Below are 27,500 nucleotides of genomic sequence, written 5' to 3' on the forward strand. Positions count from 1 at the left end.
ACGCACCTATAACTGTACTACCACCAGGGGTGGTTGCTGGCTGTTTAAGGCGGCATGGATCAAAAACACTTTCTCACCGTACTCAGGTATAAAATGACTACCTGATGGGCATATATTATGTAAAAGAGGTACATTTGTCGATTTTCCTCTAGAGAAAAAATTGTATATCACCCGATCATTGAAGTCTATGGAGCCTTTCATAGTTGTTTCGGCATGGATTGCGATACACGTCTGTTCATTGAGATTTGTGAATATCATTTTTTTAAAAAGAACAATAGCAATTAGACTGCCAAATAAAATTTCTTCTTTCAAATATCAACTGTGATAACAGCCATTAGTAGTAGTAGTAGTAGTAGTAGTAGTAGTAGTAGTAGTAGTAGTAGTAGTAGTAGTAGTAGTTGTAGTAGTAGTAGTAGTAGTAGTAAGCTTCGCAGTACGAATGATGCTTGCTGAGAATTGTGTGATTCAGTCATGGTCGATAAGTATAGCTGCTCTCTCCATCCATGTTGTTAATTGTTTCCATTGTTCACAGTCCTGGGCCAGAGTTTTGAGGCTGTCAAGATCTTGTGACTTTAGTACGGAGGGCACTGCAGTATTTCTTAGTTCTTCAGCCATTAATAGAAGGAATAAATAATCCAACCTCAACACACTACTTATCTACTCCAAAGACAATACAAGTTGAACTGCTGTGTGTGTGCCGGGACTGGAATTCTTATTCATAGCATCATGGGGCTCTATTCGGTGAATGATTTGTATAATATTCTTATTGATTATTAATATCCATTGGAGCAAAACGAAAAGCATAAGATCTATTTTTATTGTAATTTTCTTCATCCGTATGGTTTGATTACAACAAACCTGTTCTTCCAATGATAAAACTGATATGGTTTTGATTTCTCCCAAGCCAGACCCCAAGGTGTGCAAAAATAAATTTGCCGGCCGGACCTAGTTATTTTTAGCAATAAAGAGTATCTGTTGTTTGTGGTGGGAAGTGGATAACGGTGGTTTTAAAACAGAAGAAAACAGTCTTTTATATAAAATACTTGGGCATCCTGTTGACTTTTTTGCTCGTGGTAGCCCCCATACCCCACCCTCAGCTCATTGTCGCACGTCATCTCGTGTGGGGCAACAAGAAAAATAGAGCCGTCTGTGATGACGCACAACCTATCATGGTTAGTAAGGCAGGAGAGATCGCGAGTGTTAACGAAAAGCAGCATATGCAAAAATTGAGACGAAAAGCAGTATCTGCTAAATTTGAAAAATATAGGGCGGCACAAAACAACTTCGCTCAATAGACCGACCGCCAGTGACTACCACGCTTGATCTATTTAGAAGTAAAGTCTAGACTACCCACTTCCTTTTCGACCATCAATGACATCTGGCACCAGTTTGTCTAGATTGACGCCATATAAATGGGAGTGTCACCAAAAAACATGCAACCAGGCACATGTGTCAAAATACAGACCTGCCAAATTGAAAACTTCAAATTTAGTAATTTTTTGTCAATTTTGATAATTTGACAAGGATATTAGTAATTTCTGAAATTGTGTATGAACAACCATAATTTGACATTGATAATCACTTCAAAGTTAAAATGTCATGCTTATGCACTGTAGAAATGCTTTATTAATGTTATTAGTATCATCATCATCATAATCATTATAATTATTATTATTATAATTATTATTATTATTATTATTATTATTATTATTATTATTATTATTATTATTTATTATTATTATTATTATTATTAATAATATAGTAGTAGCAGTAGTAGTAGTAGAAATAGTAGTAGTAGTAGAAGTAGTAATAGTAGTAGTAGTATAGTAGTAGTAGTAGTAGTAGTAGTAGTAGTAGTAGTAGTAGTAGTAGTAGTAGTAGTAGTAGTAGTAGTAGTAGTAGTAGTAGTAGTAGTTCTCATCATTATTATTATTATTATTATTATTATTATTATTATTATTATTATTATTATTATTATTATTATTATTATTATTATTATTATAAACTGAGAATTAAAAATTTGTTATTTTCCATACATTTTTGTATTTTCATAATTGGCAGTGAAATTTGTCTAATATTCGTAAAATTATGGAAAATTTGTAATATTTGGCAGATATGGAAATATGACACAAGACATGATGGTGATTTTTTTACGGATCCACCACTTGACCTGAGCTTTTATCAGAGGAAAATGACAGGCAAAATCAGCTGAAAATTTCGGAGAAAATTACAAAACCCGGAATTCCGCGGAAGATTATCATCACTGAATGATGATGTGGTGGAGGTGGTGGTTGTAGTAGTAGCGGTTGTGATGATGATGTGGTAGTGGTGGTGGTTTTAGCAGTCATGGTAGTGATGGTGATGTGGTGGTGGTGATTGTAGCAGTCGTGGTTGTGATGATGATGTGGTAGTGGTGGTGGTTTTAGCAGTCATGGTAGTGATGGTGATGTGGTGGTGGTGGTTGTAGTAATAGTGCAGACCTGCCAAATTGAAAATGTCAAATTTCGTAATGTCTATGTCAATTTTTAGTAATTTGACAAGGAAATTAGTAATTTCTAAGTTGTGTACGAACAACCACAATTTGACATTGATGATCACTTAAACATTACATCGTCATGCTTATGCGCTGTAGAAATGCTTTATAATTAATATTATTGTTATCATTATGATATTAGAAGTAGTAATAGTTAGTAGTAGTAATAGTTAGTAGTAGTAGTAGTAATAGTAGTAGTAGTAGTAGTAGTAGTAGTAGTAGTAGTAGTAGTAGTAGTAGTAGTAGTAGTAGTAGGAGTAGTAGTAGTAGTAGTAGTAGTTGCAGTAGTGGTAGTAGTTGTTCTTCTTATCATTATTATTATTACTATAAAATTCGTAATTTTCCATACAATTTCATATTTTTGTAATTTGTCTAAAATTCGTAAAATTACGAAAAATTCGTAACATTCAGCAGGTATGATAGTGGTAGTGATGATGATGCGGTGGTGGTGGTTGTAGTAGTAGTGGTGGTAGTGATGATGTGGTTGTGGTGGTTGTAGTAGTGGTGGTAGTGATGGTTGTAGTAGTAGTGCTAGTGTTGGTGATGTAGTGATGGTGCTTGTAGTAGTGGTAGTGATGATGATGTGGTGGTGGTGGTGTAGTAGTAGTAGTGATGATGATGCAGGGGTGGTGGTTGTAGTAGTAGTGGTAGTGATAATGCGGTGATGGTGGTTGTAGTAGTAGTAGCAGTGATGATGAAGTGGAGGTTGGAAAGGGGGGGGGGGGGGGTTTCCTTGGAACAATTCGACCTCACCAGAATTTGACGGAGGATGCCCATAACCCGGAATCTTTTGCTTCAGACCGGATTTTTTTCAGGTGAAACTGGAGCTTTGGCATCACTGAAATGGGATAGTCAAAGATTCTAGTTTTACAAGTTGATAGCACACGAGAATAAGTAAGACTAAGGGGATGGCTTGAAATAGGGAACAGATGTAGATTCCAAGAGCACACTATCAGTGTACTTAGTTTGAGATCACCTAAAAGTCTCATCCAGACGCAAATACAGGTCCCCACTATGAGGAATACACTCAAATGTTTACAAACTCATCCAAAGGATACAGGGTTACCAAAATGGTTGATGGCTTCAATGACAATATCTTTCAGTTTGAAGCCGCTCCCACTTTTCTTTCTCTCGCCTATCTTACGTTCTTTGATGACAGCCTTGTAGATGGAGCTTGGCTGGATCCCAAATGACTTGCCAAACTTTGCTTTTACCATCTGAGGAATCAAAATATTCAAAGTTTAAAAATTGATTTCTTTAACAAAAAAGTTGCATTTTACTCAGGTAGGTCTGCAGTTATGACAAAATGAATAGTGATGAAATTTTAATTTCCAGGAAATTAGTAAGTCTCTTAGAGATAATACTCTTTGCATTATATATAAAATTATCTTATAGGCAGCTCTTGCTGTGATGTTTTGAACAGTAAATCAATCTGAAAAGTTGTGTAAATGATAGGGTGTCAGATAAAACAAACGGAAAAATAATTGCATATCTCACAAATCAGCCTTCCTCAACTGGGACCCTCTGACCTGCAATCATTAGGTCAGACAATTGCATAAGTCCTAGCACCAGAGTACTAGAAAGGCTGCAGAAAATTCTGAAAACTTAAAAAGCCTGAACACAAATAACAATTTAAAATAACACTTACCTATATGTCGGAGTACATACCAAACGCAATCAAGGCATCACTTTGGTACATGGAAAAATCAAAAGGCCAGTGATCTAACACGCCCATGCACTGATCCTTAATAAAGCCTACTGATTTTTGGGGGGAATGGAAATTACGAGCATTGCCCTTTAAGGTAATGGTAATCTGCTAACAACAATGTCTAATTTGAAAAAAAAAATGTTGGCTCCATCTACAGAATGAATTCGCTTCTTTCATTCGATAAAACTTGTTAAAATGGAAAATTTGATGTCATGAGTATATGTTTGTACCCCCATCGCCCCCTGTGACCCCCTGTATTATGATGTGGGGATTTCAATTCTGAAAATTTAATGTACAGCAATAGTAAAGAATATGAAAACTTAGATATACTTGCTAGAAGGGGTTGAATGTAAACTTGGCCTTTAACATACCCCCATAAGAAAAAGTCACACACAGTTAGGTCCAGGGAACCCCTTATGCAAAATACTGTCATGACACAAAACAGCCAGCATGTTTGGACTATTGTATAATATAATCTAGATATATAGAGCTTTCTTCTGTTCCTTGTTTTAATCTGCCAAAAAAAATAGGCAATCCTGGGATATGGAAGGCTCATTTTCATACATATAACAGTCCCCAAAAAAATTTGTTAAGTCTCGATTTTATCAGGACAGTTGGCTGCCATGCCTGGTGGAATAAATAAAGAATTGTGAAGCACATTGAACATGATGAATCCCTAGAAATCCTTATGCAAATGCTCATATCTTTTTTTTTCAATATTGTTTGGACGAGTTACTGGGCTCTAAGTTATACTTCATCTATCCCATGTGTCTATTGCATAAGATTCTAAAATCTATCATAAGTGTCCATCAAGGCAATGGAAAATGTTGGTTGATGGCAATACTTTATACTGTTGAAGAGTACGGACATTAGGACAATCCATTGCAAAGTGCAGTAGACAGGAGGTCAGACAAAAAGCTCAGCTTTCCCTGAGATCAACTCCATTCCCTTTGAATGTGAGACGAGTGCTCTACCGACTGAACTATCATGGCCCCCAAATTGAACTTTTTTTAAGATTAATATGTAAAATTTGAGTTAAAATATGTGCCTCCACTGACAAAAGTGAGTTTGTTTGGGGGGAAGGGGGCAAGGGTTGTTTGTATTTTTTAATTTCAAAAATCTTGAATTTCTAAATTCTGATGATACTGACATAATTTTGATATAACTCAAAATTTCATCACTAGTTCATCTTAGCATAATAGCATAATACCATTGAGAAGGTGGGTCACATACCATCTCTTTTTGGACTCTAATGCCCTCGAAAATGCACTTGAAAACTGAGCACAGACCGGCACAGTTCGAGAGGTTCAAAAACTAGTCATAACTAATAAGAAAATTAATTATCATGCACAGTTGACATTTCCAAGAACTATCTAGCTCAAACTAACTAATAAGGAAAATTAGTCAATAGTTCATGGTAATCATGACAAAGTTAAAATTACCCAAGATTACAAATAGTTGTCAAGTCTGTTATCTCAAAGATAATTAAACAAACAAACCCGATTAAATCCTGGCACATCCACAATATCAGAACCACCAGCTTGACACAACTCGGTATAATACTTGTACAACAATGGCAAATGTACGGTTTCCTCTGTTCGCTTTTCCAAATTGTTGTCCAGCCTGGGGAGAAGATTGTAAACCACAGTCAATTAAATGTTGACATGATATTTATCATCAAATCATAAAAATTATTCTTATAATCCAAAAAGCATATTGCCACAGTTACAATTTTTAAAATTCTAACTCAATAGAAAGAATTTTCCAGATTTTCCCCAAAACATCATACACTACAGGGTATGATGTTTTGGGGAAAATCTGGAAAATGATTTGTAAGTGGAGAAATAATGTCCAGATAGAAAAAAAATTGTTATTACTATTACTCCATGAAATTAAATTTGAGTTAGGATAAAAAATAACAAACTCCACAATACAGCAATAAGTTCTCATAACTATAACAAAAAAAATTTGACAAATTTTACGATGTACAAAAGAAATTTGAATGAGAAAAATGTTGGTTGATTGTGACGAATTTCCAGTAGTTGGTAAATAGAGAGAAAAGTGATAATAATTTGGTATGAATAACACAACAGAAAATGAATGAATACCAAAGCTGTACTGTCAACCCACAATGCCAGTAAAACAAGGTGAGACTTCAAAAAATCAGGTTCATTACAATTATAAAACAATAAGACAATAACTGCAAGTTTTCATTAGAAATATGACTTAAACAAAACTTTAAAATAAGACAAGACAATCAATTAGTCATAATACAAGTGTAAATATCACTAAATCTCAAAATAAAATTTTAATCGATGAAAAAATGGGACTTTAGAAATTCATTCAGGATTTATCTATATTAAACCCAAACAAAACCGGAAAGTCCAAGGAAAAAAGGTAGTTGACAGCTCTAGAATATCTAAGGCCAGCCAATAAAATGTAGCAATATGCTACTCGCCTTTTAGGGAAAGAATGTTTGAATCCCGAGGGAGGCACTGGGGTCTCCTCATGTAATCTAAAAATAAATCTAACAATTTTAAAGACTCTTTTTTTTATATGGCTCTAAATCATAATGACTGGTGAAAAAAATTGTTGGAACTGTTTGAAGACGCGAAAATAGATGAACAGGACAAAAATATGGATTAACAAACACAACACAGATATGACTCGTCAATTGACTAGTCTAATCATGCCATCCCCCCCCCCCCCCCCCCCCCCAACTCATTTATAATAAAATAAGCAGGTCATTATTTTATGGTACAAAAGAAATCCCAATTATTTGAGAGAGTACACACATTTCTTGTCCCAGGTCTGAGTTAGTTGTAAAATGATAAAAACAAAAGAACAATTCCTACTTTTTTTTTTAAGGATGTGTAGTGCTTGACACGAGAAGAAGGAGGACAAGGAGGAAGAGGAGAAGGAGGTGGAAGGGAGGAAGAGGAGGAGGTGGAAGAGGAGGAAGAGAAGAAGGAGGAAGAGAAGAAGAAGAAGAAGAAGAAGAAGAAGAAGAAGAAGAAGAAGAAGAAGAAGAAGAAGAAGAAGAAGAAGAAGAAGAAGAAGAAGAAGAAGAAGAAGAAGAAGAAGAAGAAGAAGGAGAAGGAGAAGAAGGAGAAGGAGAAGGAGAAGAAGAAGAAGAAGAAGAAGAAGAAGAAGAAGAAGAAGAGGAGGAGGAGGAGGAGCGGTCTTGTGTGAAGGAGGAAAAATAGAATAATTTAAATCACGGTCATGAGTAAAAAAAACTTCCACCAAGAGCAGTCAATCACCTTTCGAAGAAAATATATATATTTCGAAAAAAAATATTTATTTCGTATTCATCATTCTGGTTTACTTTCAACTAGTTTGTTTTGTCTTTGACACAACAAATAAAAAGTTTCTTCTATTTTAAAGTCGGCACTCGAAACAGAATAAAAACTGAATTTTTCGAGGCACGCACACAACTCTTTTATTTTCTTTTTTTTTGGTTCTGTCTTTTGACGTTACGAATCTTATTTTTACTTTTAATTTTTTGTTTTTTCAAAATGTCAGCACTTAATAGAATTTATCGAGCTGATGATTTACAGGCCTGATCATAGTTAGACTTAAATTTGACTTCAAACATGTTGAAAAGAGAGTTAAACCTAAACTTTCAATGCTTTTAATAAATAGAAAAATACATGTGAATATTTTTTTTCCTTTATTTTTTTCTACACTTGCAACACATGTCATTTCACTAATTTCGGCCCTAGTAGAGGGAACAAGAGAATCGTCAAAAGATTAAGTTCAAGCTGTTGTTTTGTTGTTTTTAGGGGTTCTACAGCGCTTGTGACACTTTTCGGTCATTTCAGAGTCTGTAAATAGGAAGAGGATAGAGGCAAAGGTTTGAACCTGGAGTTAAAAGCACCAAAGAAAAATCAAGACAAAAGAGACTGGTTCAAATAGGGAATAAAAGATTCCATAAGCAATCCATCAATGTTCCAATGAGCCTATTTTGACACCAGGAACAAGCAAGGATCCTTCCATGATGGATACACTCAAATGATTATAATGTACAATATATTCAACCAAAAACTATAATAATAGTACTGCATAATGCATGAAAAAAATATTATCTCTCAAATAAAAAAGATCTATAAATTTGACTGCATTCCTCTAAGCTAAGGATTGACTATGGGAGATCATAAGACCCCACCTTCAGTTCAAGCTGACGAGTATCTGAGAAATAAAAAGTAAGATAAAGATAAAGATAAAGGGGACAATTTAAATGAAGATAACATAGGTCCAGCAGAATTAGAAAGATTCATGTGGCTAGTCTCAAACTATCTTAGTCCCACACTGACACTGCAACAACAACGAACTTCACTAAAGGAATATTATCATATGGTTACATAAGAAAAATATCAGAGAACCTAACAATTACAAAATCTAAATTTATAAGCAAAAGCATATAATCTCAACTCTGACAAGACTCCTTACAGAGCCCACACAACACCGCATCAAAATATAGGGGACAGACGAGATAGCAAGGTTGTGGACTGGTGAAGAATTCTTTGCACAAGGAGGGTAAACATTCCCCTACCGTTTGGGTAATTCTACCTACTGTTGACCAAAACAGAGTTTGGTTGTCCTGGTTGCAAAGCTATCATTATCATTTTAAAGCTCAGTTTCATGAGAAACAAAAAATGAATGAGCCAGCCATTCACAACAAGATTTAAATTTCCTTATAAAAAATTTGGATATCGTTTTTCATTAAAGCGTGACAAATGCACACCTTTTCAGATTTCAATTTTTTATTATCACACCTGATATTTTGAATTCCTTTTAAAATATGTTAATTCCTCTTGATAAAGAATTATGTCATATTGTTATGGAAATCATTTGCTTTCTATACATTTTTTAAATAAACATATCCAAAAAATAAATAAGCATAATAATGTTGAGGGTGTTGTTTTTTTGTTTTTTTGTTTGTTTTTTTGGAAAGGGGGGGGGGGGGTTAGATTGGTATCCTAGGTTTAAGAATAAATCAACAACTCACCATTCAGATAATTTGAGTTCAGCTGGTGGTATGAATCTTTTCCTTTTTTCCATGAGAACTTCTCCATCCAAGCCTCTAAGCATACCCCCAGGACCAGGGTATAATTTCCGCTTGATAGGCTTCTTAACAGTACTTGTGGTATCTTCTGGATTTGACAGATCCCTGTCCTCTTCTTCATACGAATCATCTTTCCCTGGATTATTATCCTCCTTATTTGTTTGCATCCATTTTTTCTTGATAGCTGGCATCGTGAATCTGAGATAGAACAAAAAGACATCAAAGCTCGTTATTTTTTAAAGAAAGACAAACTTCACAACCTCATAAAAGAAATGATATGAAAGCAGCTCAAGGTTGTCTGTTGACAAAAGACCATTGAGGTCAAGTAAGTCAAGAAATGGAGACATGCCACAAAAAAAAAAAGAAGCTAAAAAACATTATTTTCTATCTTCTTGATATATTTTAAAAATCAAGAATAAGAATAGAAATAAAAATCAGGTCACTCTACAAACTTTACATATCAGATATCCACAATCTTTTAAACTATTTTTTGTGGATCATCACTTCAGGGACAACGAGAGACCAAAATTTTCAACTACGCAGGTCAAATGCTTCCAGTTAACAAGAAAAGGAGAACCAATTTAATTTAAGATGACGGGCTGGAAAGTTTTGCCATTTTCTTTATAATTTCAAAAATATTTGACTTAGAGCCTTAATATTCAGTATAAATACTTTCTAACCAATTGCATTGTTGTGTCCAAATTTCTCAGGTCTATAACATCTCTGCGAGACATAATCACTTTTTTCCTATTACGTGGTCAACAACCTTGGTCATTATACATAAATATGAAAATTGATGTACTGAAAGATGATATAGAATCAAGCAGCGTGGTGTTATTGAATTTCTGAATGCTGAAGGCTGTTCACCCATTGAAATCCATACCGAAATGAAGTGTGTTTATTGTGACACTTGTGTTGATTATAGCACCGTTTGGCGACGGGTAAGGTTCATGGAAGGAGGAGATTCTATCAACTCAAAACTTCAAGATCAAACTTGTTGTGGGAGGCCCCAAAGTGCCCCAAACATCAGAAATAAAATTGAAGTTGAAATCATGATTCTGGCAAATCGGTGTGTTAGACAAACTGACATTGTGTTGGAATTTCAAAGGAAAGGTTACACCACATCGTAACAGTGATCTTTGGGATACGGGAAAGTGCCTGCCAGGTGGGACCCACGAATGTTGAAAAGTGACATGAAAGAGCGACGAAAAACAATTTGCTCCAAACTATTGAAAAGGTATGAAGATGATGGTCATACCCTTATTCAGCAAATAGTCCCTGGAGAAGAGTCATGGGTCCAGCATTATGACCCAGAGAGCAAACGTGAGTCAACAGAATATCTACTGACACACGAACTCTCCTTGTCCAAAAAAGTTCAAAGTTGTGGAAATGGCTAGAGAAGTGCTGCTCATAATTTTCTGCGACTTTGAAGGTGCTGTTCATCGCGAAATTTTGGAAAAGGGCAAACAATGAATTCCGATCAATATGTTGCCATTATGGAATTGAAAGCAACCCCAGAAAAAAGCAATATTGCAACACGATAATCCTCGACCACACACAAGTCAACAGACTCAAACCGCACTGAGGTAAATGTATTTCTCCTCCGTGCCACATCCACCCTACAGCCTCGACCAAGCACCTTATTCTTCTTCCCTAAATTGAAGGAGTATCTCAAAGGAAACCACTATGAAAGCGACAAAGACATGAAGGCTGCTGTCCGATCTTGGTGTGGAGAAAAAGGATGTGATGTCATTACAGAGAAGTTGCACTGTACGTTATCACTAACCAGACCTGCCAACATGCGATTATGCCAACCAGGGATTCCAGGAAGCAAAAACAGGGATATTTCGTCCCAAACAGGAATAAAAGGAAAAATGAAAAACAAATAAAATTACAATCACCAAAACATATTTACAATATATGAAAGGGTCAGGACCAAAACCAATTAAGTCAGAAAATTCAGATATTGAGTAGGCCTACAAAAATTTTCAAACTCAAAATATCTTAATTTGACCGAATCAGGTGGACGGGCTTGAAATAACATTCAATTTGGTACCTTACTTGTTCCTGTATGACAAACGGTTCCAGAGTTATTGATATTTTTTCTTTTTAAAATTTTAGTCAATTTTATAGAGAATCTGTGATCTCTCTCTCTCTCTCTCTGCCTCTCAACCAGCATCTAGTGGCGGAGATCAGGAAAATTTGGGTTCTGCAGTAAAACAACTACTTGTATTCACTGAATTTGTGTCAATCAAAACAAAAATACATGGCAAGTGTTAAGTAACATTTTAAAGATCTAAAAATAAGTCTTATTTCGTATAAATCATCTTCATGTATGGTAGGCATGGAAAAAAAATAGAGTGAGGTGAAAATTGATAAATATATAAGTATAATATAAATATATATAAAAAAGTAAAGTTGATAGTGAGTAAAATACAAAAGTGTGCAAGTGTATCAATTTCAATGAAATTTGGCAGAGATATTCTTCAATTAAATCTCTATCGATTTTTCCGAAGAGACGTCAAAATACAAAATAATAACGAAGTGACTATTCGCCTGTACGCTGCGATAATGCTGGACATTATCAGACAGTGTGGTTACTATTTTTAGAACACAGAAAAGAGAGGGGTTACGCTGTTAGTAGTGAGCGAGCATGTACCTAATCGACATGTACCACAGTAGCGAGAGACACAAAATTGGTAATCTATATATACAGCAGCATGATTCTCCTCCAGTTGTTACCAATGACAAGCCCCCCTTTTTTGGTAATTTTTACGAGGTGGCCTCTTTCAGTCTTTTGGAACTTTCTCAGAGATTTTGTTCAGAAGTGGGTATAACATGTCAGTTGATGTCTGGATATCTGCTTTCAGTGCTTCAGGTGGAATTCCATCTGGCCCAGCTGCTTTGCCTTGTTTGAGGGTCTCTATGGCTTTGGCAATCTCTGTTTCGGTTAGTGGGTTGGTGTTGATATCAAGGTGGTCATTTGTGGCAGAATATCTGGTGGCATAGTTGGTGCAGGTCTATTGAGTGTTTCCTGGAAGAGTTCAGCCCATCTTGCTATTTGGTTTATATTTCTGGAAATAGCATTGCCAATCTTGTCTTTTACTGGGTAGCTGGGGATTTATTTTTTTTCACGAGAGTTCCTGAGAGTGCTCTGGTGATTTCGTAGAGCCTTTTCATGTTCCATTGTCCTGCTGCAGTTTCCGCTTTGAGGTCAGCTCCTCAGTAAAGTTCTCTTATCTTTTCTTGCGCTCTTTTTCACTTGCCAGTTTTTCTCCCAGATAATCGCTGATTTCTTTTTTTGTCCATTTCAACTAGACTTTGGTTCAATTGGTCTTTCAATTTTTTCCTCTGCTCTATTGGGGTCCAGTCTCTGTGGTAAGCAAGTCTTTTCGCTTTTTTGTCTTTTTCCCCAAGAACAGATTTGCATATTGTGTTCCATACATCTTGCAGATTATGCCAGTGGTCATCAACTCAACTGTCTCTTCTTGTACAGATGCAAGCACACAAAATTTGTTCCTCAATTCGATTCTAAACTCTTTTTCTTTCTATGCCTCTATCAGATTGTGTTCATTAAACTTGTGTGGTAGTCTCTCTGCTATGTAGTAAGCCTTCAATTTAATCTGAGTATTGCTACAACTAGTAGATGGTCTGATGCTGCATCAGCTCTGCGCTTTACTCTCACATCCTTTAAGCTCCTCATCCATTTTATCTGGATGGTAAAATGGTCTATCTGGTTCTCTGTCTTTCTGTCGGGTGATGTCCATGTGTGGTCCATAGTTGCTTGAAGTTGTTCGTAGAAAGCCTCGTTGTCCTCTGTATCAGCCTTGTCAATGGAAAAGAAAAAAATAAAAATAAAAAAAAAAGACAAAAGACCAACCAAAAAAAAAACCCCAAAATCAACAAATAAATAAATAAAAAGCAAACAAAAGAAAACAAACAAAAAAAAACCAATGCGGCAACAAACTATAAATAGTTTGTTCTGGTCTAATTAGGTTTAATTGTATAAGTTTTATTATGCCATGCTGCCTACGACATACACACATGCATACACGCACTCAGAAAAGATAAAATCAACACTAATAAAAACATTAATAATTTTTTTAAACGAATAAACAAATAAATATTCAACTCTCCTGGCAAAGACATAAGTAAGCACTCTATATTGTATTTAATCAAATGTGTAGTATTTAGAGCAGTTTTTACATTGAGCAAAATAATCAAAATGTGCTCAAAGCGCTTTACAGTGGGTAGCTTGAAATTTTCTCTAATGCAATACAGAAAACAAACAAAATAAAAACAAAAAATAAACAAGCAAACAAAAAAAATAAAAGAAAAAAATTAGACAAAACAATGCTTAAATCCAATTTAAATTATAGTTTTTGCCAGACAGGCATCAATATAAGATTCTATTTGGATCAATGAAGAGAATATAAGTATAGGTCTTAATTCTTTGTAATTTATTTCTATAAATTTATAGTCCCCTCTCTCTCTCTCTCTCTCTCTCTCTCTCTCTCTCTCTCTCTCTCTCTCTCTCTCTCTCTCTCTCTCTCTCTCTCTCTCTCTCTCTCTCTCTCTCTCCTGGCTTAACTTGAAAATTTAATGTTATTTCATTGAAACTTAAAATTTATCCTCGGTAGATTCTGCTTCTCTTTTAGACATTTGATTTGATACCAATTTTATCAATGTAGTATAAATAGGGACAAAGTTATCGTAAATCCAATTTCTTTGATGTCGGAGTGCGTTATGTAATGTGTAATCTGCTTTTTTTGTAACGAAGGGGTGTCCAAAAATAATTAATGTCCATTTTTTTAAGCTCATGACTTTTCTGAAGGTGTCTGCGAAAAAGTAAATGAGCTAACTTTAACCTTATATAAAAGTTATTGACATTTGAGTGCGAAGTCAACGGTTTCTTGGTCACAAAGTTCGGGAATAAATTACAAAGGAATAAGGCGCCTTTTTCACCGTTATTGTTACATAACTTTTTAACTATTTGCCTGATTTTCCTAAAACTGGTACCATTGGAATTGTGATGCTGAGCTTGATTTTATGAGATAGATTTTGAAACGATCCTTTAATTTTGAAAATTTTATCTAAAAGTCCCTAATCAATCCCCTTTTTTTTTTTTAGTTTTAGCACAATCCTCAGGATTCTAATACTATTGTCTATTAATTTTCACAAAACTGAATTGTTTTGTTTCTTGTACGGTTGAAATCTTAATGAATGCAAAGAAATCACCGCTCCTCTCTCACTCTGCTTATTATAAAATTTAGGCTTTACTTAGGGCTTGGGGGGTTGTAGTTTTAATCATGCAGTGCAGCATTATTACGAATATTACAATATTACAACTTGCATCCCCATCGTTCACAAATCACATCACGAAAAACAATATTCGCCGGTAGCCGGTTGAAAAAAAAAATTGGTTTGTTTTTTTCAGACTGCACTGTAACAACAACAGCACCCAATCTAGACTCTATCGAGAGTACTATAGAAATCAAAAGGCTTCGAACTCGATCAAAACTCTCACTCTCACTCCCACTCCCAGTGTGGCGTGTCACGGGTACGGTTTTAAATTATTGCATGAGCATAATAATGCATTGGTATAATTATTTAGAACTATCTGATTACCTGTAAATTGTATTGCAATTCACAAAATGTACAATCTTTAAGGTTGGGTATGAAAAAAAACACAGTAATTATACTCTCTTCCAATAGGTATCTAAAATGAGAAGAAAAATTAAGAATGACGCTTGCCAGATATTTGTGAGGCGCTAAACAATGAATGCCGATACAAATTCTGCAGGCATAATTTTTACATTGATATGTTATAATGATTTATTTATCTCCAAAATATTTAGACTCTATGTCACAACAAAAATGATTTTTGACGATAAAGGTTTCCCTAAAAAAAAAAGGTTAAACAGGTTAAACGCATCGCTATGAAGCAAAGATTTAGTTCTAAGCATGGCGCTATGGGTCTAAAAGTAGGCTTATTGGGCAGACAATCCTTTAGGTGACGTAGAAAGAGGGCCGAGTAGACGCTTCGCTGCTACCCGACGCTCTGACTCGAAAAAAAAATAATCATTACCTAAATGATTTGCTAAAAACGCGATTATTTGAACGATGAGTTTTCTGCCCAAAGTTTTCAAAATGTCTTTTTTTTCTTCAGAGAACGGCATTACATAGGCTTATTGACTTCGCCTAGCATGATGCCCGGCGGGAGATGAAATCCAGACACTGGCTTTAACAGAACCGGGGGAACCCCCTCAGACGCATAATGAATGGTGCCTCCGTTTCGAGCCAAAACCAGTCCGGTCCGGGCAACCCTTATATGTACTTGACAGCTGCTTCTAAAGTGATGATGGTCTGCCCAGGCAGCGAGATCGTTGCCCGGTTGCCTCGTCAAAACACAACACTCGACTAGATGCTCTGCGGTTTCAGGTTCTTGTCTACAACGCGTACTTGTGGGTCGGGTGGAAAATCCCCATTAGACAGATTGCGCGTCGGGGCTCTAACGGGGCCCATTAGAGATAGACGACGATTGGGATTGTTTGGAAGCTTTAACCCTTTGCCCACTAGTCATTATGATATCGGAAATGCTATCGCCGTCTACATCTACGCCAGAATAGAAATAGAGGGTGGAGCCTACCATGATATAACATTTTATGGAGCCCTAATTTCATCATATCAGTTCTGTCCACTGACAGGTGGGTGGGTATCGCTTTCAAGAACTTATGTCCTTATATGAAATCCTGAGTTTTTGACCAATCAGCGATTGCTCTTTTGATAGCTCGCTTGTCAACATGAGTCAGCTCAGCCCTTGATTTATGTACAGGCATCACAGGCGGGATATGTTGTGTAACTTTTGTTTGTTTGTTTGTTTGTTGCTTTAGGTCTCTTCCAACACAATTGAGGTTATATGAGAGACCGCTGAAACAAAAAAACAAGCAATCTAACAAAAATAGTACAAATGTCAATCAAAAGCATAACCTAAAGATATCATAAGCTAAATTATAAATAACCAAGAACAAACAGGCAGAGGATTTACAGGAAAAAAAATATCCCCTGTCAAAAATACAATCACAAACCAAAGAAGCAGGATAGGCTAGTAAAGAGAAGAAGAAACGACATCACTATCGGATCGTACACCCATGCGAACGTCATAGGTATATGATTCAAGGGTGATGCTCCCATCCAACCACCCGCGTTGTGTAACTTCAAAGACCACGGTTGACCGAAAGCGATGAATGGAAGCCCTACTATGGCGTGGAGAACGAGGTCTTGTATGTAAAGTTACGTCATATCTCAACGCTCGTGAATTCTTAGTAAGGCTGGGCTCACAATCAAAACACGAAATCTGTGTTTTAAACTCTTGAATCAATCGAGTTACATCAGTGCGTTCGTCTCATTGAGAAATGAAAAACGATATGAAGAGTTTGTTTCCAAAGTGAGACATAAGTCAAATTCCTGTTTTGAGATATTTGACATTTAAATTTTTGACCAGTAGACAACGCAGATTACATAATTTGATTAATTGAAACAGTTATCCTCTTGCTCAACATCAGAACATAATTTTTTTTTAAATCTATCTTTTTTTAAAATGTACTTTGTTATGATTTATAATTTCACTTTTTCTCCAAAATGAGACATATCCACCCAACAGATTTGTGCCAAAGTGAGACATATCCAATTTTGATCAAAATGGATGTAGTCACTCTCAAGATGTTGGTGTAAGTAAGACAGAAATACAGATTTACACCCAAGCAAAGTATGTGCTATAAGCCTACACACTAATGGCAACTCTCAGTATTCTTGATGCCTTGGGGCAGACACAGAAGTTTCTTCTCTAACCAAAGAATGCAAGCTAAGCTATTTGATCATTAGATGAAATCTACTCTCATGACAGTGGTAAAGCAGCCATAGGAAATATGGGGCAACAAAAAATTGCTTATTGGCAAAAGATAGCGACAAAATATAAATTACTTGTCAGGGCTAAATTGGTCATCCTGGTTTGACACAGCATAGCATAGGTTTTTTTTTCTGGACCCTTGTCAGTCTGGAGTCAGCAAATGGTTAGATGGATCTAATCCAGCAATTTGTACTCTACCATAGACTAGAGTCCTGGCTAAATGATAGCAAGCAATTTATGCTGTTAAGTTCCCTCTACAAGAAGAGGGAGGAAATTGTTTTTGTTTTGGAATGTTTAACAGCGCTTGCAACACTCTTAAGTCCTATAAGCGCCAGGGCTTTGTAATATTCAACAAAAGTCCTATCAAGAGCCAAGAAATGCCACAAAATCGTCTGATATAGCACAGAACAGCAAGATGGTAGTGATAGATCAGGGAGAAAAGGAGGGCCTACCAGTAGCACCCAACCAACTCCCGCAGACTAGTTTCGATAACCAGTTTAAGTACAGTCACTGGATGAAAATTAACCCAAGACCAATCATAAACATACGTATTGTAGTTAATTGTTCCATATTGCTCTAGGAAATTTAACCCACAAACTGTGAACTGTGAGGGCCAATTTCAAGTCGACCTAACGTACGACTGTTGTCAGGATATGACTGTCGGTTCCATCAAGAGATCAGTAACTGCGATGCGACTTGAGTTTCTGGAGAAGCTCAAGTCGCATCGCAGTCACTCTCACAGAAAGCGATGGAAACAGCAGTCATATCCTAACAGTTGCAATGCTTCCTACCCCTTCAGTCATAAGCACCAGGGTACTTGTTAGGTTATGAATGTTTAATGGGTACTGGCTCTTTAGGTCATAAGCGCCAGGGAAAAAGTAGGTGAATAGTAACACAATTTACTAGAAATAGAAAGACGAAACCTGTGCAAGGCCTCACAAAAGCCCAGACTCCTGGTTATAACTCTGTTGGGAGTCTACCAAAGTAATATAGCCAGCAGTCAATTAAATGCAAAGGAAGTTGATTAAGCTGAAAATACAACATACACTAACAGTAAATCCACTTACACTCCTCTTAATATTAAGATACAGAAGGGTATAAATGAGAACACCAATGTAAGTTTCCTCTTCAGCATAAGCATTCTCTATTGCATAATGCAGTCACAAGACAATGTGCATGAAAAGAAAACAAAAATAACTCAAAAATATATTTTATAAATTTAATGACATCAAAACATTTGAAACAGATAAAAAACATGTCAAAGTCCACATCAACTACATGATGGGGAAAATCAAACCAAAGTAAAAAAAATAATCCTACTGAAAATTAAAAATGATACAATATCAAACGTGTGGTACTTGCAAAAAATACGGGACTTCTCAAACAAAACCCCTGAACATCCCCCCCCCCCCCCCCACCCATAAAAAAAAAATGTTAAGCAGAAAACATGACTACACATCCAAACCACTTTTTAAAATAGAAAAGAGCCAAAAAATCCCTGCCTTCATGCAAATAAGGAGAAAAGCAGTTCCATTGCCAGTAAGCTGAATTAAAACTGGGGTGTATCAAAAGCTCAGCTTAAAGTTAAATAAGCAACAAAAAAATGTATGAATTCTAAGTCCAACAGTAAATAGACAATTTATGAAAGATGCGAAACTTTAGGGAATAAAAACTGATTGAAAAAAAAAACTATGCTAAATACCCCCCCCCCCCCCCCAAAAAAAAAACAAAAAAAACTCTAGAAAACAAAACTGATGGATTAATTAAATTTAAAAGAATAGCCTGGTGTCAACAGCAATTAAAAAAAGGGAACGTAATTCAAAACCCAAAATTTTCGTGCTGATAAATTCACGTGTTGTTGAGGATAGCTAACTCTCAACATGCGCATGTGAGACTTTGGGTGTCGAATAACCTGGTGAAAAGATACACCTGAGTTTCGGGTGTCGAATAGCAATCCATTAAAAAAAAAGACCTTCTGTCAATCCACAGAGAGGGACATAATCACAAGATTTAAGTATGTAGTCAGACAGGTAGGCATTAAATGTATGAAATATGACAAAAATACCCAAAGGAAAACTTAAGCCAACCAAAACTGATTGAATAATTAAATGGTCTGGTGTAAACAGCCATTAAAAAAAACACCATACAGGACACAAAGCATAAGACTCATAAAAACAATGGATATGGAAAAGGGAATAAAAAATTATATAAACACAGTAAATCTAATCATCAGATTCTGGATCCTCTGTAACAGAAGTTGATAGGAGCCAACTATCATACTGTGCCCTGACATCATTACTGACACCAAGACTGTCCAATAAATTGCAAACGTCCGTCTTCTTTCTTCTTTCACACAAGAAATATCTCCAATCACCTCAGGGACAAAGTCAACCCAACGCTTCCCCTTCTTCAGAATCGAATGTTCACAAAATGGTCCCTCATACACTGACTTAAAGCCAACTTTATCATTGTTAAATTGTAACACCCTGGCATCACTCACTCTGAAGCCCTTTTGAGTCTTTAAAAACGACGCCACTTCTTTTTATAGTCCTTCACAAACCAATCCTTTCCATACTGAAAAACAGTGCCATGTCTTTTTAAGATGTCAATGTATTCGGATGGCAGCAAAATAAGAGCTTTTTTCCTGATGTCCTGCTCAATACGTCCGAATACCCTGTCAGCTGGCAGATAACTGTGGCCACGAATTGGAAAAAAATATTGAATAGAACTATTTGGAATATGTCGTTTCCTGAATGAGTGCAGCATCGACACCATACTGAAATTTTTGTTTTGTCCAAAACACGAGTCAGAAAATAATCTGACTTTCCTGCCCTGAAAGCTTTCACCGAAACCAGTTAAAGCATGCTCAACTGCGGATGCAATGACATTTGAGTCTTTTTTATTCTGTGTCTCCATCCACGTATAAAGGAAAACATTCCTTAATGGAACAGACTGTCCTCGTCCTTCATGACGCACGACAGCAAAAACATACATATATAGCTGACGTGAATAATACGCCTGTCCAATCGAAGTTTTAGGGAGAACAAGGTTCTCCATTACATCAAAACATAGTGTTAATGAATCGTCAACGTTGTCCATTAAGTCATAAAATTTCCTGGCACGTCGCCTATGAAGCAAAAAAGCGACTGCCTTTGCTCGCTTTTGTGCTTCAGGTAAATCTTGGCGCAACTGAATCCGGAATCGCAGACAATCACTGCATATATCCTTGGCCGGGTGCCCAAAAGCCAGATTGAATCGATGCAAAAATATTGAATAATATAAGGCATAGGAAGCCTGTCGATGATTCTGCTCATTAAAGAGTTGGCGCATCTTGGCAACATTCATGTCACTGGGTAGATACTTCCGTCCAGGAGCTCCACGACGTGCATAATGGCTGGCTCTGCACGTGAATGTTTCAATATGAGAAACGATTGACTCTTTAAACTCAACCATCTCTGGGTTTGTCTGCTGCCACCGCGACGCTCTTTTCTCGGTGCGCCTTCCTTAAGGAAATTATTTGCAAGACGACTGAGACGATCCTTCTTGACATCTGTAAGGATATAAAAAATAGAGGAAAGATGTTACATTGAGATAAAGGGGTATATGAAGAAAGTATCAAGCAAGAGAAATTATAATGTTATAGATGCCTACACACACAAGCTTCAATCCCCCACAACTTTTCCTTAGACACGAATAATAAAATCAAAATTCAAAACAGAAAAAGCATTTTAAAAATCTAGCTTGTGAGAACAAAAAAAAGTAAACAATAAAAAAAAAGACAATAACAAACGACTAAAACCACAGATAGGTAGTAAACCAATGAACTATGAGATGATGGATTGCGCCACGGGGCTGCAGAAACTTAAGTGAAAATTAAATTAGGTACTCATTTACTGTAAAGACACCCTCCCCCCCCCCCCCCCCCCCCAAGCAGCCTCCTTAAGCTGTATGCCAATTGTGAAGGGAATTTTAATTAAGTTAAGGATAAGCTATTGTGTCCCCTCAAATCTTCATGCAATATGGCACACATGCTACCTTCCTTAAATGTGTGTCTATCTTTATACTTTATTATGAAAAAAAATGGCGACTTTTAGAAAAATAAACAATTTTTGACTTCACAATGACCTCTCAAAAGCTTTTTTAATAGCTTTGTCAATGCTCTTTAATCATAGAGCTGTGAGCGCTTATTTCATTCTGACTACAATCTCAACGTTAGTCACAATACGACTGTAGTTTCCATCGCTTTCTGCATAGTGTTTGCGGTCTCTGATCGTCGCTCCACGATTTTATTTCTGGTTGTCTCTCCTCGACATCATTTCTTTAATTTATTAGCAAAACGTGCTGTTTAATTTTTGTCCGCAATTTGTAACAAATTTTTAACAAGTAATCCTAAATTTGTTACCAGTTATTACCTTGAAAACTGTAGCATCATGAAAACATTAAGACTATTACTATTAGCACTTCATTTTTGTTAACAAAATCTTTATCTACTACTATTACTATTATGAACATGATTCTTCTTCATATCAGTGGTCCAAACTACACAAGGTGAGATATAAAAATAAATATTCATTCATGCCACGTGGTGTGAATGTCCACTCACAACAGCAATAAAAAAGTATACCCCCCCCCCCCCCCCCCCATACCATGAAAAGATTTTTATGGTATTTTATAGATAGAATGCGCTTGGCCAAGGAGTTCACAACATTGCCATCCGGAAGTATAACGGACCAACACACAAACTCTGTGTAACCATGAACTTTTATAGTCTGGTTAATACAGTTTAGTGAGAACAACTCACAAACGCGGATGGCAAAAACAATAACAAAGGCCCGAGTGACGTCATCTGCATACTATCTATAAACAATGCACTCATCTCGATGGCAGGACTTAGTACTCACCTTCCTACATCACATGGCTTTACTCTATGTTCATTATAAATAATGAAGACGTTACCATGTCCTAAGCTCTATTTAATTTTCTTTCTACTTTCACTTTAACTTAGACTAAGTCTAAGTGATCAATACGAAAATAACGTAATCATCATAACATAAATAGTGATGCACTAGGCAATAAATCAGCAAAAAGAATAATTAAAACAGTGGAACAGAAGAAAGAGTGGGCACTAGATCCAAGTTGAGTGAGAGAGAACAAAGAAAAATAGGTTAGAGTTGAGTTAGAGTGTTTGATGTTGGATACGGATCAAAGTCAAAGTAAGATAACTGAATGAGAGAGCCTTTGCAATTCGATAATATTATAATAAAAAAGGAAATGACAACTTACTGAGGATGGACATGAAGGATGCTTTGCATACAGGCAATCTCCCGCTTGTTGAGGTGACCACATTGTATTTGATGGTAACATCACGGCCTCTTTTCCTCTCTGTTTCATCGATCCTGGCCCTTGAAGGAGCTGACACGTCCATCAAGGATATCAACATGCTGTTTTGGTCAGCATGGCTGCTCTGGGAGCAAAATGTCTCGAACATTTGGACGAGTGACTCTGGCTTCAGCTGATCTGCACAACACAAAGGAGTTGAAACGTGGTTGCAAGAAACAGTCGGAATGTAGCCTCCATTGGCCCGTCTCATCTTGCCTACTGTCTTGTATGCCCTAGCTGTTTCTTTCCTTTTCCTCCCTCGGTCTGTCCGCTGTGCAGTTTCGTTTATGTTATCAAAAACTTCCATTGTCTCTCAAAATTGAATAGTCGAAGTTAGGAGCGGTTAAAAATGTATGTTAATGGTGTTAGCGGTACGAAGTTGAACGAGTGAATGGTTATCTACGGTCTACGCCAATGGGCGCATCCATGATACCAGTTCCGAGCCAAAAATATAACGAATTACGACTGGTCAATATTAACACCATTCACGGTCTTTGATTGGCTCTGGTTATGTCTCATTTTGGAATAAAACATTGCAGTCCTATATCTCGTTTTGGAAAAAAAGTAGAATTAAATACACGTTTAATTAAAGTTATGTCGCGATTTGGACGGAAATATTTTTGAAAGGGCAAAGCTTTATCACCCATGAAGTGAATCTGAGCCGCTTCTCTCAATCCCTGAAAATGGCGTATGTCGCATTTTGGAAAAAAACTCTTCATATATAAATCAAGAACATCGACCGGAAAATAAGAAAATTATCATAAAATTATAAAATTTGAGAAAGCTGTTTTCAAAATCAAATCTATTACAAAAAAGGTTATTTCTAGACCGATTTTTATGAGACAAAGACAATTTTTCTCCACTTTTCAAGCTGATTCCAACAATGAGGTTTTCAAATTTATCGCAATTAGATTATTTGTCTTTTTTTTTTTTAAACTAGTACAAAGCCCGCAATTTCGCGGGGAAAGAACTATTTTCATTCGATACTGTACTCACCATCATTTAATGAGGGCAGATTGGTAAAAATATATAGTTCACAATATACTTAGAACACGCTCTGAAAGAAGTTCGAAAAGTCATTCCAAAACCAACGACTCATATTGAGAATGCAATCCCAAGAGAAATCGCCTATGCAGATGATGTAGAGTTTATTGGATCAACACCAGCAAATATAGACATCATACAAAATACCCTCATGAAATATAACCTCCAAGTCAATGCCAATAAAACCGAATTTACAACAATATCGAGGAACAAAGAGGAATGGAAAAGAACAAAGAAAGTCGGCTCAATAATTGGAGACACCGAGGATGTACAAAGAAGAAAACAGCTATCAAACGCCGCACTCAGTAAACTCACCAATGTATGGATTAGAGGTGACAAAATAAAGAGAAAAACCAAACTGAAACTGTACCGTGCTCTTGTAAAACCGGTACTTCTGTATAACTGCGGCACTTGGGCGTTGACAAAATCCGAAGAAGAACATCTGGATGCCTTCCATCGCACACAGCTAAGAAGGGTACTGGACATCAAATACCCAAAAAAGATCTCAAATGAATCACTCTATAAGATCACAAAAGAAAGACCAATCTCCCTTGACATTTTACAACAACGATGGCAACTTTTCGGTCACATACTACGCAGGGACAAAAACATACCAGCTAACCAAGCCATGTCGGGATATTTCCAAAAACACGGGAACCTTTTCAGAGGAAGACCGATCACAACACTCCCTGTGATCCTAAACAAAAACCTTACAACACTTGGACAAAGCATTAGTCTCATAACGGCAGGGGACCTTGAAAATCTGAGAACCCTAGCAGAGGACCGGCAATATTGGAGACACCTCACACAGGAAATACTGGAAACAGCCAAGGCGACCCGATCTTTCGGTCGAGACGCGAAAGGCATCTAAGTCAAGTCAGTCAGATTGGTAAACAACGTTGTCTGTGTAATTTGGTATATCTTCGGTTGATTTTTCTGTGTGGCCCAACATGAAGTGTAAGCCACTATAGCCTCTGACCCGTGACATAGCAACATACAGTTGTCCGTGTGTGAATACCGGTTGTGGTAAGAAAATCCCCACCTTGCTTAATGTCTGCCCCTGAGACTTGTTAATTGTCATTGCATATGACAATTTTACCGGAAACTGTCTTCTATTTATAATAAACGGTAAGCCTGAATCCGTTGTTGTCGTCAGATTGATTCTAGGGATAAACACTATGTCGCCAGATCTACTACCGGTAATTATCTTGGCTTCTAATACTTTTGAACCTAATTTAATTATTAACAAACGGGTGCCATTTAGGAGGCCTGATTTAGGATTTATATTTCTAAGCAGCATGACTGACGTGTTGGCTTTCAAATGTAATGCATGTGGAGGAAGTCCGGGAGGTGTAAGTTCGTTCAAGAATTCAATCGGGTATAAGTTGATGTCAGAGTCACTTTGAATGGAATCAGCACTGCGGTAAATTTGTTCAGTTGATGAGGTCAACCTGGACAGAACGGCTGCATTTATTTTGTCAACATTTTCATGGGTTGTAGTCAAAATTGCTCTCTCTGATAGATAACGTTCATCCGCAAATTTCAGATTCAAATCATTGTATACAGCATTTATCAAGCATTCTGGGTCATTTTCAGGAAGGCATAGCGCTGTAGGTAATTTAACAGAATACTTTCCTATTTCGCTGAAAACCGGCTCTGTACCATTTCCGATGCGGAGAAGCCAATTTGCAAAACAGTTATTGTCATCAGTAACCCTCATGTTCTTGTTCATGTGAAAAATGGTGACAAAATTCCAAATAATTGACTTGTAAAGTGTGACACTTAATATATCGGCTTCACTTCCTTTGTTAACAACAGTAGAATTTGCAGAAAATTCCATCCAAGTACAACCACTTTGCCCCCAAAAAGGTTTTGAACTGCCTGTTATGTCACAAAATGTCCTGCTCACACATTCAAACACACGCCTGTCCATCATAGGTGCTTCATCCCAAATTATTTGAGAACTACTCTTTAGTAACTTAGCTGTGTCTGATTGGCGACTGATGCTACAGGTGCTGTTATCCGTTATTGGAATTGGAATTTTGAACGTTGAATGTGCTGTTCTACCACCGTGCTGACAAAAGATCAAAGGCGAAAATACAAATTTAAAGAATACTGGGGATGTAGGAGCTTTCGGAATGTCTCCCCTTGACTTAACTTATGGAAAAACAAACACCCTAGCACCTTTAATAACACTTATGACTAACCTCTCGAGCTAACCCTAATAGAAAATACAGCTCTCGGACTGCTTTGCACTACCTTTCAATACTTAACAAATCGCAATGGCGGCCGAAAATCAAAACAATGGTCAAATTAGGAAATTTTAAACTTTCACAAATCTATCAAGGTTTGTTCTAGAGTTTTTAAAATACTTCTATATGACAAACTGAATAAATAAATGCCTGACAAAATATCAACGGTGAAAATACAAATTTAAAGAATACTGGGGATGTAGGAGCTTTCGGAATGTCTCCCTTTACTTAACTTATGGAAAAACAAACACCTTTGCACCTTTAATAACACTTATGACTAACCTCTCGAGCTAACCCTAATAGTAAAAAAAGAATCAAAATGGCGACTGAAATACCTTCATGTGATCAAGTGAATAATACAGAGTTATAGTTGCTCACCGAACGGACACCGAACGAACGACTTACCGATCACGTGATCAGTTTTTTCTCGCGTCCTCTCGTCTAATCTCGTCACTCCGGAATAGAAAGAGGAGGCGGAGCTAAAATGATATAACGCAATGAAAGTTCTGTCCGATGACGGGTGGGGGGATATCACCTCTCCAAAACTTACCTTATTATATGAGATCTTGAGATTCTTATCCAATCATCGATTGCTCGTTTGACAGTTCGCTTGTGAACAGTTAGGAGACCATCTCTTGATTTATGGGCAGGCGGCTTTGCGTAAAGGCGGTGAGTGTTGTATACATCAAAGAGTACCGCTGACCGATGGGTAAATAGTGATTGTGTAACCCAAAAGCCCTGCCGACTCGACTGCAAGGTCTTGTATGTAATAGTTGCGTCACCATATCAACGCTCAGGAATTAATTAGTGAGGACTCTCAGTATATATATATTTAAAAAAACAACAACGCTTTTGAATCACACGAGATACATCAGTGTGCTCGTCGCATTGAGAATTGAAAAATGAGATATAAATCAAGAAAACCGACCGGAAAATAAAGAAACTATCAGGAAATTAAAAAAATTGAGCAATATTTTTTTCAAAATCAATCTACTAGAAAAAAATTTTATTTCTAAACCTATTTTTGTGAAACAAAGATAAATGTTCTCCTTTTTGCAAGCTGATTCAACAATGTGGTTTTTAAATTTATCGTATACGTAATCATTTGGAAGCTCCCGAGAAAGGTATTTTTGTGTAATCTCTTTCACACACACACGCGCGCGCACACACACACACAAACACACACACACAAACATATACAAACAATACACATCCCTGGTCATCTATTGCCTATATTATCAATGTTAATATATACATCCCATGCTGATTGTCACTCCCCCCCCCCCCCCATCCCCCAACCATATCCACCATCCAAGTACCGGCGGCCTTTTCTCTTTGATTTCGTATCATGGTCTACCCGAAGCCCAACACCTCGATCGTTTGTGGGTCAACCCCCCCCCTCCCCCCTCCCCCCACCTTCGCCCGTAATCAATTTATAATTTTCTCTTTGTATAGAGCGCCACGTGCACAATTATATACTATTGAATGACACTGACCTCGCCCCTCCCCTAACACAAGCCAACAGCAAACCAAGCTATCCTCTATCACGTGACCTTAGATCCGATGCTGCATACCGATTGAGAGTCTTCACTATCCAGATCTCGTTC

General features: G+C 36.8%; 2 protein-coding genes across 6 annotated transcripts in view; both read right to left on the reverse strand.

Annotated features, from left to right (window-relative positions):
• Positions 1-26,303, reverse strand: part of LOC144972667 (uncharacterized) — a 47,942-nt gene extending 21,639 nt beyond the window's left edge. Inside the window, exons 1-4 of one of the 5 annotated variants that reach the window (XM_078914149.1) lie at positions 26,229-26,303; positions 9,253-9,507; positions 5,741-5,864; positions 3,592-3,750 (exon numbers count right to left, since the gene is read on the reverse strand). In XM_078914149.1, the coding sequence (XP_078770275.1) occupies positions 3,592-3,750; positions 5,741-5,864; positions 9,253-9,500 (531 nt within the window). In that variant the 5' untranslated portion in view covers positions 9,501-9,507; positions 26,229-26,303. Of the gene's footprint in view, positions 1-3,591; positions 3,751-5,740; positions 5,865-9,252; positions 9,508-11,968; positions 12,973-14,937; positions 15,328-25,848; positions 25,868-26,175 lie in introns of those variants that run through there. The other 4 variants (XM_078914150.1, XM_078914151.1, XM_078914148.1 and 1 more) reach the window with 4 other exon arrangements.
• Positions 18,637-23,303, reverse strand: LOC144972666 (uncharacterized). The gene is made up of 2 exons (XM_078914145.1): positions 22,502-23,303; positions 18,637-20,768 (listed from the first exon to the last, which is right to left on the reverse strand). The coding sequence occupies exons 1-2, from the start codon at positions 22,902-22,904 to the stop codon at positions 20,560-20,562; spliced, it is 612 nt and encodes a 203-aa protein (XP_078770271.1). The 5' UTR covers positions 22,905-23,303; the 3' UTR covers positions 18,637-20,559.
• Positions 26,304-27,500: the final 1,197 nt, after the last annotated feature.

This window comes from Berghia stephanieae, chromosome 5 (genome assembly GCF_034508935.2).
Source record: "Berghia stephanieae isolate SIO BIC M18660-M18661 chromosome 5, UCSD_Bste_1.3, whole genome shotgun sequence".
In the NCBI taxonomy this organism is placed as follows: domain Eukaryota; kingdom Metazoa; phylum Mollusca; class Gastropoda; order Nudibranchia; family Aeolidiidae; genus Berghia; species Berghia stephanieae.

Coding starts and splice junctions, on each gene's coding strand:
- LOC144972666 (XM_078914145.1), bottom strand. CDS start 22,904: ATGGAAGTTTTTGATAACATAAACGAAACTGCACAGCGGACAGACCGA. Junction 20,769..22,501: donor ATCCTTCATGTCCATCCTCA/GTAAGTTGTCAT, acceptor ATATCCTTACAG/ATGTCAAGAAGGATCGTCTC.